At 42.6% G+C, this 15414-nt stretch overlaps 1 protein-coding gene across 1 annotated transcript in view; it reads right to left on the reverse strand.

Moving 5' to 3' along the window:
- Positions 1–15414, reverse strand: part of ryr2a (ryanodine receptor 2a (cardiac)) — an 806696-nt gene that overhangs the window by 1430 nt on the left and 789852 nt on the right. The window contains exons 98-102 of the mRNA XM_041213076.1: positions 14891–15025; positions 13706–13862; positions 10667–10731; positions 9237–9337; positions 952–1003 (exon numbers count right to left, since the gene is read on the reverse strand). Coding sequence (XP_041069010.1) covers positions 952–1003; positions 9237–9337; positions 10667–10731; positions 13706–13862; positions 14891–15025 — 510 coding nt within the window. The remainder of the gene's footprint in view (positions 1–951; positions 1004–9236; positions 9338–10666; positions 10732–13705; positions 13863–14890; positions 15026–15414) is intronic.

Here is a 15414-nt window from a genome sequence, read left to right on the forward strand (position 1 = left end):
AAAAGCAGGTTCCGAGCCCAGACTGGCCGGCAGCAGAGCTGCCTCAGCAATTTTACTGTGGGCAGCCTCGCCATCCAATTAGTGATGGCTGGCAGGCTCCTGGTGCTACTGGCTCAATCAGAGAGCTGGCAGCTCTGAAGCCTCGGAAGTGTCACTGGGGGAGGCAGCCGTTACTGAAGTACGCAGAAAACCTCGGGAGCTGGGCCAGGTGAGTTTTTTTTAAAAAAAAATTAAAAATCATGGGGCTAAGTGTTGGAAGGGAATGGCAGGGCCACGATGTCTGCCTTCCCTGCCCGTAGTGCCACCTTTTTGCCATCGAGCCTGGCCCCCACCCCCCACACCGAGGCTGCCGCAGGAGGCGGCCTCCATTTAGCTGGCAGCCTCCCCACGTGACGGGTGAGGGTGGGTTACCTCTCCAAAAGCAGAATGCCAACAGCACTGTAAAATGACCCCTAACTGGGCCTTTAACCATGGTAATCAGTTGCCCGCCTCCTTGGGGCAGATAGCTTCTCCCCTTCCAGTTCCACCCCTGGGACCACTTCAGGAAGCCGATCTGACGCGGCTTCCTCCACCTCCCGGGGTTGGCAAAATCCTGGCCTATATCCCGGCAAAACATCTCTTCTTGTTGGCTTGACCTCACTTTAACCTTGATCTAGTATTATGAAGTTTCTAAATATGGCCACTTGCTGTCATGTGGTGTAAAACCCAGCAAGGAATTGACAATGCTTAGTAACAATCGAGGAAGGGGTGAATTCTTATAGGAAAGCTAGACTGTATGGAGATTATATTTAAAAAATGATGGCCATGTGTGTATCCTGAGGAAGAACATTTTCTTTGTGTTTGAACTCTCTCTTATAATTAATGCCAACTGAGTTCCCACAGACATCTTGCATCATTGCAGCATAAGTCCAACCTTTTTCATCCTCTTATTAGAAAGTGGTGGGGCCTCACCTGCCCGGTGTGCTCTGTTTCATCTTTGTTAATAAGGTACATCAAGAAAAACCTGTAGGAATAAAGATACATGTAGGCAGCATCTATATAAACATCATGCATGTTGGTCTGAAACTGATTCATATGGAAATTCCATGTCAATCAATGGACCATACCTTTATAACATAGGCTTTTTTAAAACAATGCATTGGTTGTGATAATACATGCTACATCACCACTGAAGTTCTCCTGGAATTAGTTCCAATTTCCATCTTATAGGTTTGGCGACTGATTCTCTCTGTTACTCACCTTTGAGTTGTAAGGGTCTGTTAAAATCAAGATAGCTGTCGGCAACAAGTGATTTCACACTCTATTTTCCCCTCCATTTCCTGGCAAAAGACTAAGGGTGGGATTTTCCGGCCCTGCTCACCACCGGGATTGCCTGGTCCTGCCGATAGTCAATGGACTGTTGGCTGGGCTGCCTAATCTCCAGCGGCAGGTACCACCATGACAGGGCCAGAAAATCCCAGCCTGAGGCTTTCATATTTCTTTTTTTTTAAACTGGTTAAAAATCCTTAATCTGAACAAAACTTTCATGTTTTTGTTTCTGCCACCATTTATTTTTTTTAAGTCCTAATGAGAAACTACCTGTAGTTTTGCCCTTTTCTTTTAAAAGGCAGTTGCTGGGCACCAAATCAGAGGGCTGCATATTGCATTGTAGTAAGATGCTGCAGCACAAAGTGTTAGGCTGCTTGTTGACCATCATCCATGGCTCCCAACACTTTGAGACCCTGAATTCAGCCCCCTTTTGTTACTGAACTAAAAGTCGAGGCTTCTTCAGAGAGCTCGGGGAGGTTTACGCTGAATTACTTTTATACACATCCTAGCAATAGAAAGCCGGGAACAGGGTCATGTGTCTCCTCATTTAATTTGGGAGGAGGGAGGAATGAAACACAGACCTGAGAGATATACAAGGGAGAAAAGAGAAAAACGCAAAATAAATCACTGAAAAATAACACTACTGCATATCTAGGTGTCCGGGATTAATGGTTAAAAAAAGATGAGCATTTGGCGGGCAGTTGAATCACACTGTACACACACGTTTGTGATAGGCTTCTTGCTACATGCTCAATAACATGATAGTGTAGTGGCATGGTGTTAAACTAGCAACCCAAACAGTATGAATCCCACCATAACAAATTCAATAAATCGAGCTAACGTTTCGTTGTGTCCTGGTGTAGTAACAGGAAATTTCCCCCATGGTGCATGGAATATTCAAACTGACCCATAATGTAATACCTGCCATGTGAATTCCATGAATAGTCAAGATCGCTGAAGTTAAACCTTCTCCCAAATGAATGCACTGTCTTGAAAGTAATACACTTCTGATGGTGAAAAACCAATTCAAATGACTGCTTGCCTGTTTTCACCAGGCACAGCTAAGAATTGTAATACACAACAGGTGATTAAATTAAACTGCTTGCAATTTTCTTAATGTTGTTGTAAATTAATGTTAATCCCAATCTTCTACTTCCTTCTCATTACCAGAATATTTGGGTTCATTTAAATCTGCTAAAGTGCTGCTCACACTATTTTCACTGTACACATGGAATCTTCGCAGTACGAATTAAAATGTTGCTTTCATAGTCAATGTTGCTGGCCAAGAGTATTCCATTGTGAACTGTGTTACAGTAGCACTGACAAATTGGCATTACATGACCCATTACATTCACTCTGAATTTGAAACATATGTCACCATTGGCACATACTATATTTTGTGTCATACTCTATTGTTATTATATATACGGTTCTTAGTTTCCCCTCTATAAAGTAATAGAGCAATGTTGTCTTCCAAGATACATTGCTGGAGGGTGTTGCTGGTGTTTGGGCTGAAATGGCAGGAGAGTAGCATGGTCTGCTAAGAATGATGTGAGCACCTTGGGATGTGGGAGCAATGAGTGGGATTCCACGCTGTGGCAGTATAAGACAATGGTGCTGGGGTGTGATGTTTGGATTTGAGATGACTTGGAAAGGAGTTAGGGCAATAGCAACCATGGGAAACCATGGCATTTGGCATGGGAAGAAACGAACAATGAGAAAAGGCAAGAAGCCGATTGGAAGAAAGGTTAAGAGTAGCAAAAAGCAGTGCAAGGGAGTGTGAGAGGAAAAGAGATATAGGTACTCAGGACGGTTTGCGGCACTGGAGTGCTACTTTGGGTTGCATTAGAGTGCTTAAGTTGGAGTTTGGTGAGTGGGGGAGTGCGGTGAAGAGGGAGGGAGGTGACCCTTTCATTTTCTGTCTTTCCTCAAAAAAGAGCGACGGCCTTGGTAAGTAGAACCTGGTGAGTATTTCTACTGTACGTAATATTCGCTAAACTAGAGTAAGTAAAAGTAAAGGGAGTAATTTAAGGCTAAGTCATGGCAGGGCAGCTCAGCCACGTGGAGTGATCCTCCTGTGCAATGTGGGAAGTCAGGGACACTTCCAATGTCCAGGGCAACTATGGGGGCAAGAAGTGTCTCCAGCTGCAGCTACTCGAAATCCCCGCGGCTGGAGTCCCTGTGGAGCATCTGCAAGGATGAGATCTTTGTGGACAGCAGTAAAGACAGGTGGTCACAACGCAAGTGAGGAGTGCACAGGCAGAAAGGGAATGGGTAACGGCCAGACAGAGTAAAAGCACTAGGCAGGTAGGGCAGGAGTCCCCTGGGTCCAACTGCCCCTCTAACAGATTTTCTGTATTGGATACTGCTGGGGAGATGTTTTCTCAGGGGATGCAGCAAAAGCCAAATCCGTGGCACCATGAGTGGCTCAGCTGCACTGTGGGAGTGGGGGGGGGGGGGGGGGGGGGGGGGGGGGTGGGGGGGGGGGGGGGGTGGTGGGGAGACTGGGAGGTTAGAAAAAGAGTGGGAGAGAAATATTGACAGGGGATTCTATCATAATAAGAACAGATAGACGTTTCTGCGGCCTCAGACGTGACAACAGGATGGTACTTTGCCTCCCTGGTGCCAGGGTCAAGGATGTCACTGAGCAATTGCATGACATTCTGAAGAGGGAGGGCAAACAGCCAGAGATTGTGATCCATATTGGTACCAACGACATAGGTAAAAAGAGGGATGAGGTCCTGGAAGCAGAATATAGGGAGCTAGGAAATAAATTAAAAAGCAGGACCTCAAAGTTGGCAATCAGAGGATTATTCGCAATGCCATGCGCTAGTGAGATCAGGAATAGGAGAATAGATGAGGTGAATGCACGGCTGGAGAGACTGTTTAGGAGGGAGGGATTTAGATCCCTGAGGCATTGGTGCCGATTCTGGAGAAGATGGGACCTCTACAAGCTGGATTGATTGCACCCCAGCAGGACCGGGGTCAATGTCCTCACAGGGGTATTCGCCAGTATTGTGGGGGAGGGTTTAAACTAGAGTGGCAGGGGGATGGGAACCTGAGTAGGGAGACACAAGAGAGGGAAACAAATATAGGAATGAAAGACAGAAAAGTAGAAAACAAAAGTGGAAGGCAGAGTAAACAATGGGTAGTAGCAAATAGAGCCATAGTACAAAAGAAGGTGTGTAAAAATGTTAAAAAGACAAGCCTAAAGGCACTGTATTTGAATGCAAGGAGCATTTGCAATAAGGTAGACAAATTAACAATGAAAATAGATGTAAATGATTACGTTATGATTGTGATTACAGAGACATGGCTGCAGGGTGACCAAAGCTGGGAACTGAATATCCAAGGGTAATTGATATTTAGGGAAGACAGACAAAAAAGGGTGGCATTGTTAGTTAAGGTTGAAGTCAGTGCAATAGTGAGAGAGGATATTGGCTCAGAAAATCTAGATGTAGAAACAATCTGAGTAGAGCTAAGCAACAAGGGGCAGAAAACGTTAGTGGGAGTTGTCTACAGGCCTCTAAACAGCAGTGATAAGGTAGGGAAAAAGGGTGTTACAGTAATAATGGGTGACGTTAATCTATATATAGACTGGGCAAACCAAATTATCAATAATACTGTGGTGGAGGAATTCCGTACAAGATGATTTTTTTAGACCAGTACGTCAAGGAACCAACTAGGGAATAGGCTATCCTAGATTTGATATTGTGCAATGAGAAGCGGTTAATTAATCATCTTTTTGAGCAGCGTCCTTTGGATAATAATGACCATAACATGATAGAATTCTTCATTAGGGTGGAAAGTGAAGTAGTCCAATCCGAAACTAGGGTCCTAAATCTAAACAAAGGAAACTATGAAAGCATGGAGCGTGAGTTGGCTAAGATAGATTGGGGAACTTCATTAAAAGGCGGGTAGGCAATGGCTAATATTTAAGGAACAAATGCATGCATTGCAACAGGTATGCATTCCTTTCAAGAGCAAAAACACAACAGGAAAAGTGGCCCAACCATGGCTAACGAAAGAAATGAAGGATAGTATTAGATCCAAAGAGGAGTCATATAAAGTTGCTAGAAAAAGTAGCAAGCCTGAGGATTGGGAGCAGGTTAGAATTCAGCAAAGGACCAGGTGATTGATTAAGAGGAGGAAAATAGAATATGGGAGTAAAACTGCAAGGAACATAAAAGCAGACTGTAAAAGCTTATATAAGTATGCAAGAAGAAAAAGATTAGTGAAGGAAGGAGCTCTGTGCCTCAGGGAGCTTTTACTGCACGCACCCACATGCATGCGTGAAATTCAGAACTTGCGCTCCTCCCACCCCTACCCCAGCAGTGCACATTTCACGCTGGCTGGCCGTTAATTGGAGCCTGATCACGGGCGGCGAACGGCTCCCTGACTGCTCCCAGGCCCGCCTACCGAGCCCACCCGACCACCAGAGAATCCTGGCCCATAAGTGGAGAAGATTAAAATTGGAACTCTAGTCTCTGAGAATGGTTGTTTCCTAAAAGATATCCTGTCATTGCAAAAGGAGAGAAGATGATCTGATAAACAATAGGCCAGACTTGGCAACTCTGCAATGAGAAGTTACCTCCTGTGCATTCCTCTACAAACTCATTTAACTGTGAACAATATTGGATGTCCCTATGTCTGGCCACTATGAGCTGATTTTTATGGGGTGCAGGAAAAATGATGTTTAATGATTAGTTTTAGTTTAGTTTACACACAATCAAAGCATATTAATCGATTAATCTATCCATTTTAAACTGTAAGCATTTACTATCATGTGACTTTGCTTAGCTTAATTTGACAGAGAAAAAAGCACCACGGGATTTTAGACAGCATGAAGGTAACATACTAGTGAGTTAATCATAGAACTACTACCGGAGAGGCCCCTGCTGTACTTAATTCCATATCATAGAACTTGCAGCCTTCAAGGTTGAATGGGCAAGCTTACATCCCCTCACATGATAAAACCTTATTGAAACCTGGTGTTATCAGCAAAGGAGAGTTAGAAGGGATTTACAGTATGAAAAGGAGGAAAGAATAACAACAGCTGTGTTCTACATTAAATTAGTTTTAATTCATAGTCTTTTAGAAGAAAAGCAATTTCTTTTGGCTCAATGTATTCTTTTGACTAGAGTTAACTTTTGTAACAGTGTGCGACTAGTTTTGTAACTGTATAATCTTTTAGACTTTTATCACTCAAGACTGTATTAATATATTGAATGTGTAAGGAGACTTTACTACCTGACATTTTAAATACTGATTACTGCTGTGCACTTATATTTTATACACATACTGTATAAATTTTGTAATAACCTGTACTAGTATTTCACAATCTTTTGTATCAGGCCTACATAGTTTTAAGGTTATAAGCAACTTTTCCATTCTATCCTTTGTTTTAAAGGTAAAGACATTCATTCCATTTCCCAACAACCACAGAGAGAAAAACATCACCTAGCAAAGGTTCTGATTTAATGAGGAACTTATACCAATTAAGCAAGATCCAAGACAATGCGCTCAAGGTATCATTCATGACAACGCACTTCCTCTATCCTAAACAAATGGGCAAGGAAGACATCACAAAACATCCTTTTATCTTAGTAAGAAGTCATAACAGTAACATAAACAAACTTACTATAAGTTATTGGCATTTTAAGGAACCAGTCAGAGGATACTGGGAGGTGACATCAGTCCATGACCATCACCCTTGGGAGCCAATCACAGATTGATTACACACTCGTTAAGCCAATTAGGAAAAAGCCTCACCTCAGTTAGGCCAATCAGAAGGCAATAATATCATTGACTACGCTGTGTTGTGGCTCGGAAAGAGTTAACAAGCAGCAGCTTTCAGTGACCAAGGCGCGCAGTGACCAAGTTTGAAACTGAAGTTTCCACTGAGAAGCAGAAGACCTCAGAAATGACGAAGAGAGAACAGAGGCGGAGTGTCGACCTGTGCCAAAGCTGAACCGGGAAGCAAGAACCGTAGTACGCCTGTGAAGTCACTACCCTGCTGTGCTAAGTATTAACTTATAACTAATCAAAGTTTCCTGAGTCACTTCACCAAACTGTCTCCTGTTGCCCATATGGTTAAAGTCTCAAATGAACAGAATTGGAATTTAAGTTCAAATAGTACCTTGTACTTACAGGAGGGAGGGAGGGAGGGAGGGAGGGGGTGCTGCTTATTACTTCCCCCCCCCCCCACCCCAACTCCACCAACCCCATCCCCACCATTAGAAAAGTTGGTTGCATACCCATCGGCTTTAAATAAGGTTACCCACCCATCATATTTTATGTGTTCTCCCCTCCCCACTGAAAACACACCGATGGGGGGAGGGGGGCCTGATATTAATTGCCAAGATTTGACCAGCATTCGTAAAGGTTTGCAAGCTGCATCGAGTCATCTTAAGTCTTGCATTTATAAAGTGCCTTTCATAATCTCATTGTGTTTCAAAGTGCTTTACAATCAATGAAGAGCTTTTGAAGATTAGCTGCTGTTGTGTTGCCAATTTTACTCAAAGCACAACAAGCAGCAATGTGATAACCTGTCTTAGTGATATTAGTTGAGGGATAAATCTTGCTCTTCTTCGAATAGTGCCATGGGAACTTTCATGTCCACCTGAGAGGGCAGACACGGCATCAATTTAACATCTCATCCTAAAGAAAGCAGCCTGGATAAATACAGGGACGGTTATATAGGTGGGTGGGGGTGGAGGCAGGGAGATGATAGACGTGGGGCAGTTTTGATGGGGAAACCTGGAAGCCTTTGAGTCCCCACTGCCCCACATGCTGGGGATTTTTAACTCAACAGCATCTGTCTTTGGCCCTGACAGATTCCCTGACAAAAAATCAGCCTGACTGACATGCTTGGCTTCCAGTTGGGCAGTGAGAACTCCGGATCAGGTAGCTACAATCCCCAGTGGCAGTTCAGCCCCAGGTCCTATTGGGTGTGGAGGGGAGGTGCCAATTCTAGAGGGATAGTTTGATTCCTGACAGAGGTCTGATTGCCAAACCTGAGGATATTTGTATGGGGGAAGGGGTTTGACAGGGTGGAGTTCTGGAGCTGGGATGAAGCACTCCAGATCCTCTTGGCCCACAAGCTGTGCTTTAAAGGCATTTACCTTCTCTTGCAACTACCAAGCTTCCCAAGCCCTGCCGTCCACTGTAAAAACCACAAAGCAGGTTAAACCAGAAGCTGGCAGCCTCATTAACAACTTTAAATTGTCGATCTGCTTTCTGGGATTGGTTCGCTTGCTGACCCCTTTTCCTGCCTTTGTAAAACCCAGAAGTTGGTGGGTTGGGGCCAGGGCTCAGATTTTTTAAATTTAAACATTTGACCTGAACCTGACCCCGTGTTGAAATTCAGCCCAGCATCTCTGACAATGTCATCATAATGTCATGTATTCACTGCTGAAACTGCTGACCATTCCACCCCTTCATTCTAATCTTGGCATTATAAATTACTGAGAAACTCTGTGTAGCTAAAAGCCTCATCCCCTTGGCCAAAGGCTGCAATTCCACTGAGCCCAAAATAGCTGAAATAAATCACTTGTCTAATATCAATTAAATATCTGCGTGCTTATATTTTTTAAAATCACGCCTCAGCTCAAACTTTCAATTGCAAATTTGCAGCTACAGAAACGTCTTTCCAAAGTTAACTGCCTCCATCTGCAGGTTCAGCAGCGGTTACTGAAGCTAAGCAACGCAGATGACTTCTGTCCATAAAAGGATGTTTGATGGAACTCAATATTATGCGGGATTGTTTTCCTTGGCAGGTTTAATTTTTCCTTTTAAAAAAAAATGCACCACTGACTAGGACTGTTTATTTTCTTTTTTCCCTTTTGGTGGCCATGTCACTGATTAAAAATCCAGGCATGCTGCTCTGTCTCTGTTGTGATTGAGTAGCAGGAAATGCAAGGACTTACAGGTAATTTGCCAAATTGTGCTCCTGAAGCGTGTGAGTCTCAAAGCCGTGGGGGACTGTGTCAAAGTAGTCATTGCCAATTCCGCAGATGAAGCACTTGGTCTGAAAAGAACGGTAAAGAAAAGTAAGGAAGATTGGCACCTGAAGCTTGCAAATCAATGTTATCTGATTACTATAATCAGTTGGTGGGGTGGACTTGAGTTTTTGTAGATGGGTCTGTGTGATTTTGTCTGTTCATCTTTTCAGCTCAACCTCGGTAAGTATTCTGGAATTACCTCTGAATGGTCTCATATTCCTTTCTAAACTGTGGGAAAGTACGAATAGAAATTTGAGATATTTGCATATCTGAAATCAAATTGATCTTAAATTACTTGTCCAGCAAAGTAAACCCGATGAATGTAATTCCCATGGAAGATATTTTTTTGACATTTGCAAGAAGCTTTTCTTAGACATTTTCAGTGCCACATATCCAAAAGAGGGGCTGTTTTCATTTAAAAAAATGTTTTTGACCAACATTTTGATTGTAATACAAATAGAATAATTTATAATCAAATACAACATCAGGAGATAGATATTCAGCTTGTCGCATGGCGTTATGGATTATCCACTCGATAAAGGAATCAACATGAATGAATGGTGAATGGCTGCTCCAATGGACAACAAACCTACAACACCAGTTTTATGTCCAGGTGAAAAGCTGCAAATCTACCCTCTCATTATTTATATGTCACGTCACTTTCAGAAAATAACACACAACACTTTCCTATGTCCAAAATTGGGGGGAAAAAACAAATAGCATCATTGCTATGGTCCTCAATTCCGGCAGATTCCCCACAGAATTTCAGGGCCATACAATTGTAGAATTATCCAGCAGAAGAGAGACAGAGAGCACGTGGCCCACTGCGACTGTGGCTAGCTCTCTGAAAAAGATTTCGACTTCGTCCCATTCCCTGGCCTTTCACCATGTCCTTTGCTAAAGCAATTCATATTCTGATCATATCTTTCGTGAAAAATTCTTCTCACTTTACCCCTTCCCCATGCTTCCAGTACATATCCGAAATTTATGTCCTGCAATACCGATTCACCACCACCAGTGAAAATAATCTTTCTCCATTTCCTCTCTATTATTACCTTTTAGGCAATTACTGATACTTTGTTGTGAAAGACAAATAGCTTGAACTGTACTCGTAAGGGCCACAGATTTTAAAGGATGTAAAATTGATGGCACACCCCCTGTGCAATGGGAGATGAGGCTCCACCAGCAGTGGTACCTCAGAAAATAGGCCTTATAATATCACCTTGACGTTTAGAGATTCTGACCTTGAAATTTCACTGAAATATTAATGAAGAATGTAAGGACGCAAGGAATTCAGTCCCTGGTGTGCCTTCTTTTTCCCCCAATTAAATGTTCTGTATTGTTAAAGCTCTTACCTCCATGTCTTCTTTAACTTGCTCCTGCTGATCTCTTAGTTCACCAAAAGCATCAATAATGAGACCTGCATGAAAACGAAAATGAGATCACTTCACAGCAAAGGCACAGCGGCAGTTCCTGCACAAGTGACTTTTCAGTTGTAGTGCAGCTGCTAATGGAGAGAGTAGAAAAACCTTTTCCTGTGGCCAGCAACAGTTGCATTGAACAGAGGAACATATAGGGCTGTCCCGGCAGAATCAAGACTCCTTGGATATTCGGTTATCCTACCACTCATAAGAATATTACCACAGATCGTCTGCAGTAAAGGAAATAAAGTAACCTGCTTTAGCAAGTGATACATCTATGCAAGCTCACTTCGTGCATCTACACACAGCTGAGTGACTCATTTTACTAATTTCCATAGCATAGAATTTACATGCAATGCCAATGGTGCAGGTGAACTCGAAAGGCATAAAGTCATTGCACTCTATTTCAAACGCTGGTTGAAGAGACATCAGTCTCACAGCAAATAGTACAAAGACAGATTAAAACTACTTAGTAGCAGCAAAGCAGCCTACCATTAAAAAGTCAGAAATAAGCTAGTGCTATCAATATTAATCCTAGGCTCACTACATCATTTTTGCCACCTCTATAGCATCTAGCCACACTGAACAGTTGCTTTATATGGCCAAAAAAGAGGAAAGAGTGCAAATGAGATACAAATAATCAAAAGTGGGGCACCTGCTTTAACTCACAAGCCCTGTGAGTGGTCCTGTCCAAGGAGAGGTGGGTGGCCTTAGCAGAACTGACGGCTGAGAGTGGCATCTGAGCAGTTGAAGCTGATTAGAAAATCCAGGCTTCAGAGCAAAATACAACTTGAACATTTGTAGGATAGAAAGTCCACAAAATGTACACCAAATGAAGAGGATGCTTAATCCAAACTGAGTTCTTGACTGTACAGTGCTTTTTAAACAGCTAACAGAGTCTAGGCTCAATTCTACAAGCCCTCTCGGTATGGGTTGGGAGGTGGGGAGGTGGGAAGGTGGGGGCGGTGACGGGGTCTGTAAAAAGGTGAGGAAGGTGACGGCTGTGGCAGTGGGAGGGGAGGTGGAGGACAGCCTTCTTCCCCCAGAGGCCAGTTGAGCCACTGAAGGACCTCTTCCTGCCACTATTGGCATTTTAACAGTGGCAGCTGGGTCCACTGCCTGGTTGGGAGATCTCCTGGTAACCCACGAGGCCTCTCTGCAGGTTGGGGAAAGGCCCTAATTGGGCACTCTGTGGCTGATGGAGTGGCCTCCCGGTGACAATGGCTGACCCCATAGCAATAAGTCCCCCAACTCAACTTCACTCTGCCCTCACCGATAACCCTCCATCCTTGGACAAGGTCTGTCTGACCAGCCCTGGCAACCCTTGATTCTACTTACCAGTTGTGAGGCTGGTGGCCATTGGCTTGCCCTCTCAACTGAGTGTAGTCTCAGGATTGGCCACTGTTATCACTGGTGCTGCTGAAACTTAAGAGCTACCCGCCCTCTGATTGGCAGATGCCCATCTTTTAAAGAAATAGAAGCCCCAACAGCAGCTAAGACATCAGAGATCCGACTGCTCTGATGGAATTCCAGCTTTAATCGCACCAGTTGCTTTTGTTCCATTGTTATTATGCAAGTCATTGAAAGAGTATTGTTGTTACATAGCAAGCTTTCTGGAGCTTCACTTCCCGGTACATCCCCTAAAGGTTTAATTAGCTGCCAGACTTTTGTGCAGGAGTTATCTTTACAAATAAACCGTGTAATCTTTATTAACTAAACTAAGATGAAAATAATTCAATGTTATGACAGGATCAAATTCTTCACTGTAGCTCTGGTCAAGTTCATTGTTAGTCATATGTTGGCCACTACAGTGCTAGACGTGTTGGGCTAGATTTTCCTGAATCCGCTGCAACAGCGTTGGAGTGGGAGTTCCCGCCTTCTACACCGACTAGTGGGATCTTTGGCCACCAGGAGGGGGTTCACCACTGCTCATGAGGAAAATGTGCTGAAGCAGGACACCCACTGTGCCACCAGAAGACCTCAGCAACTGGCATAAACTTATGTTGGAGCATTTTTTGTGGTGGGTGTTTCCATGATATTTATATGGTCTCGGCAGTAGGGGAAAGGTGACGGTTAGACCAAGCCCAATTCCATTGGCACCCATTGTCCACACAGCCAATTCTCCAATAAGAAGCCATAGACAGCATTCAGTAGCAAAACTTATGGCCGATTTTTCTTCTTGTTTGCCCAAGAGTATTTGAGACCAATTGTAACAGTTTAACTTCCATGCCAGCTTACGTTAGCTATCTATGCATAAGCCACTGCTTGGACCTGGGTCCTTCCGGTCTGCATTATCTATTACAAACACTAAAAACATGCTCTTGCTCACTGAGCAGTGGTGAACCCCCTCCTGGTGGGCAAAGATCCCACTAGTTCGTGTGGAAGGCGGGAACTCCCACCCCAACACTGTTGCAGTGGATTCAGGAAAATCTAGCCCAACATGTCTAGCACTGTAGTGGCCAACATATGACTTTGAGACAAGAATCCTCACAGGTTTCCATAGCAGAAAGTGAGTTTTATATTACTTCTCACAATGTCACTGCAAACATGGGAGTAAAGCTGCAATGCCAAATATTCATAGCACAATTGAATTTTAAAAAGGTTACCATAACTAGTGTGCCTGAATGCAAGTAAATATAACCTTTCTTTCTTTCAACACTGCTTAGTGTATAGTTAGGGTAGTATTCAGTATTAGGTATTGGCGAGACAACACTTTCCTATTTCACTCCTCATGCATCATGTAGTCAGGATAGTAGTCAAGGTCCAAAGATGTATTTCGCCAATGTGACATAACTTTCCTCTTTAGTGGACCATAAATGGTTTGAGTTTTAAAGAGGAAAGTACCACTAGAGTACCACTTACAGATGTCCATCAGTACTGGCGAAACTATTCATAGAGAATATCACTGAAAAAATGTCATAACAATATGATTGCCACTGAGCAGCTGCAAAATGCTTACACAAATCCCCTTACCTTGAATGATGGCCAACAGGATGACAATTACAAAGAAAAAGAAGGTGATATCAAAGATGATTCGATAGATTTCGTATTCGTCCCCAGCTGGATCTTCAATCTCATCACCAATGCCTCCACCAGCACGGACACCCACGTACATGTGGAACATATAACACTTTAAAAAAGAAAACCACTGCTTAGACAAGGTATACTAAAGTGACAACATCTGATGATCATGCTTCTCTTGGTTTTTTGAGACAAGTTCTCTAAATACTTTGTCATTTGTTTGTATTTCAAATTATGAAGTATTCAATCAACAAATTATTTTAAACAAAAAACCGCACCTAAAATTCACCAAATCCAAAATTTGATAGCCCAAGTTTCACTTTCAAAATTTTGCAGGCTTTTCATGCTCATATAACTGAACTGTGATGCACTGTCTTAGCAAAAACACTGATGCCAACTTATCGTTATTCACAAACATATCTCCAAAATATTCTTGTGGCAAGGATAAACCATCAAGTGTAACCCTGAGGGTGAATTCACTCACTGTAGCTTCAGCAGAAGAACAATGCAAAACCCCAAGAAACAGCCTAAACCAAAACAACCCACACATTATATATGCTGTCTAAAATTTGTTGGAGTAAAGGATATGTTGGGGCCAAATGCAGCAGAAGATCAAGTGCCTGTTCACAAAAAAAAAGCTAAAATTAAACAAAAAGTTAAAAGCGACACTTTATTAAGGAGGAAGGCATATTGAGTTTACATTAATCATAAATATAAATACATATATTAACAAATTCAGTTCTTTTGCAGAAGTTACAATAGTACAATGGTTGTACTAGAATGCTTTGTTCATCCTTAAAGTATAATTTAGCATCGTTGGGTAAACATTACTATCAACAGTGACGATCAAAATGACTGAGACAGATTGCAAGCCCATCTGGTTGATTCCATGAATTTCCACTGAAGACTTAATGCTTTCCCAACTGAGGGCACATATCAGGAAACTTTAAGCATGCTATCATAAGTTTCCATCCAATGGCTGGGACCACACTGGAACTGTACATTCATATACTTAGCCTTTTGGGGCTGTGTTCCTTTTCCGACTTCACATTTATTAGTATGCTTAAGAAGCAAAATCTAATATAAATGAGTCACACTTGACATGCCAGTTTAATCACAAACAGGTACAATGCTTACTGTCAGCATATCATCACACTTCATGTCTGGCGTGTCTCCATCTTCACTTTTGTTGTAGAATTTGCGGAAGAAATTAAAAGCAACCACTGTGTACAGGTACACCACAACAGCCAATAAGCCCACGGTTAACACCAGCTGCACAGACATAAGGAGAGAACAAAAGCGTCAGATCAATCTGAAATAATTAATGGTCATCTATTAAATAAAACTGGACCTTGAGTTTTTAATGGGTGATTACCCATTCATTTTAAAAAGATAACTTGAGGAGATTGTCTTCTAAAATGTTGCAGCCATAGCTACATCTTTAATTCATTCAATTTTTGTTTTTCCGATATCCTTTGGCCATAGTTATTATTAAGTCACCTCTTAGTGCTTAAAAAGTATGCTTTTAAAGGGAAACAAATACACCTTTGTGCTTTGCATTTTAAGTTTAAAAAAACTGCTGCAAGCAGGTTGGTAGAAAACAGATGCAGCAACCCTCGCAATCAAGCTACAAAGGGTTTTTGCACCTGGCTACTAATGTG

The sequence above is a fragment of the Carcharodon carcharias genome, chromosome 2 (genome assembly GCF_017639515.1).
Source record: "Carcharodon carcharias isolate sCarCar2 chromosome 2, sCarCar2.pri, whole genome shotgun sequence".
NCBI classification, from domain to species: Eukaryota; Metazoa; Chordata; class Chondrichthyes; order Lamniformes; family Lamnidae; genus Carcharodon; species Carcharodon carcharias.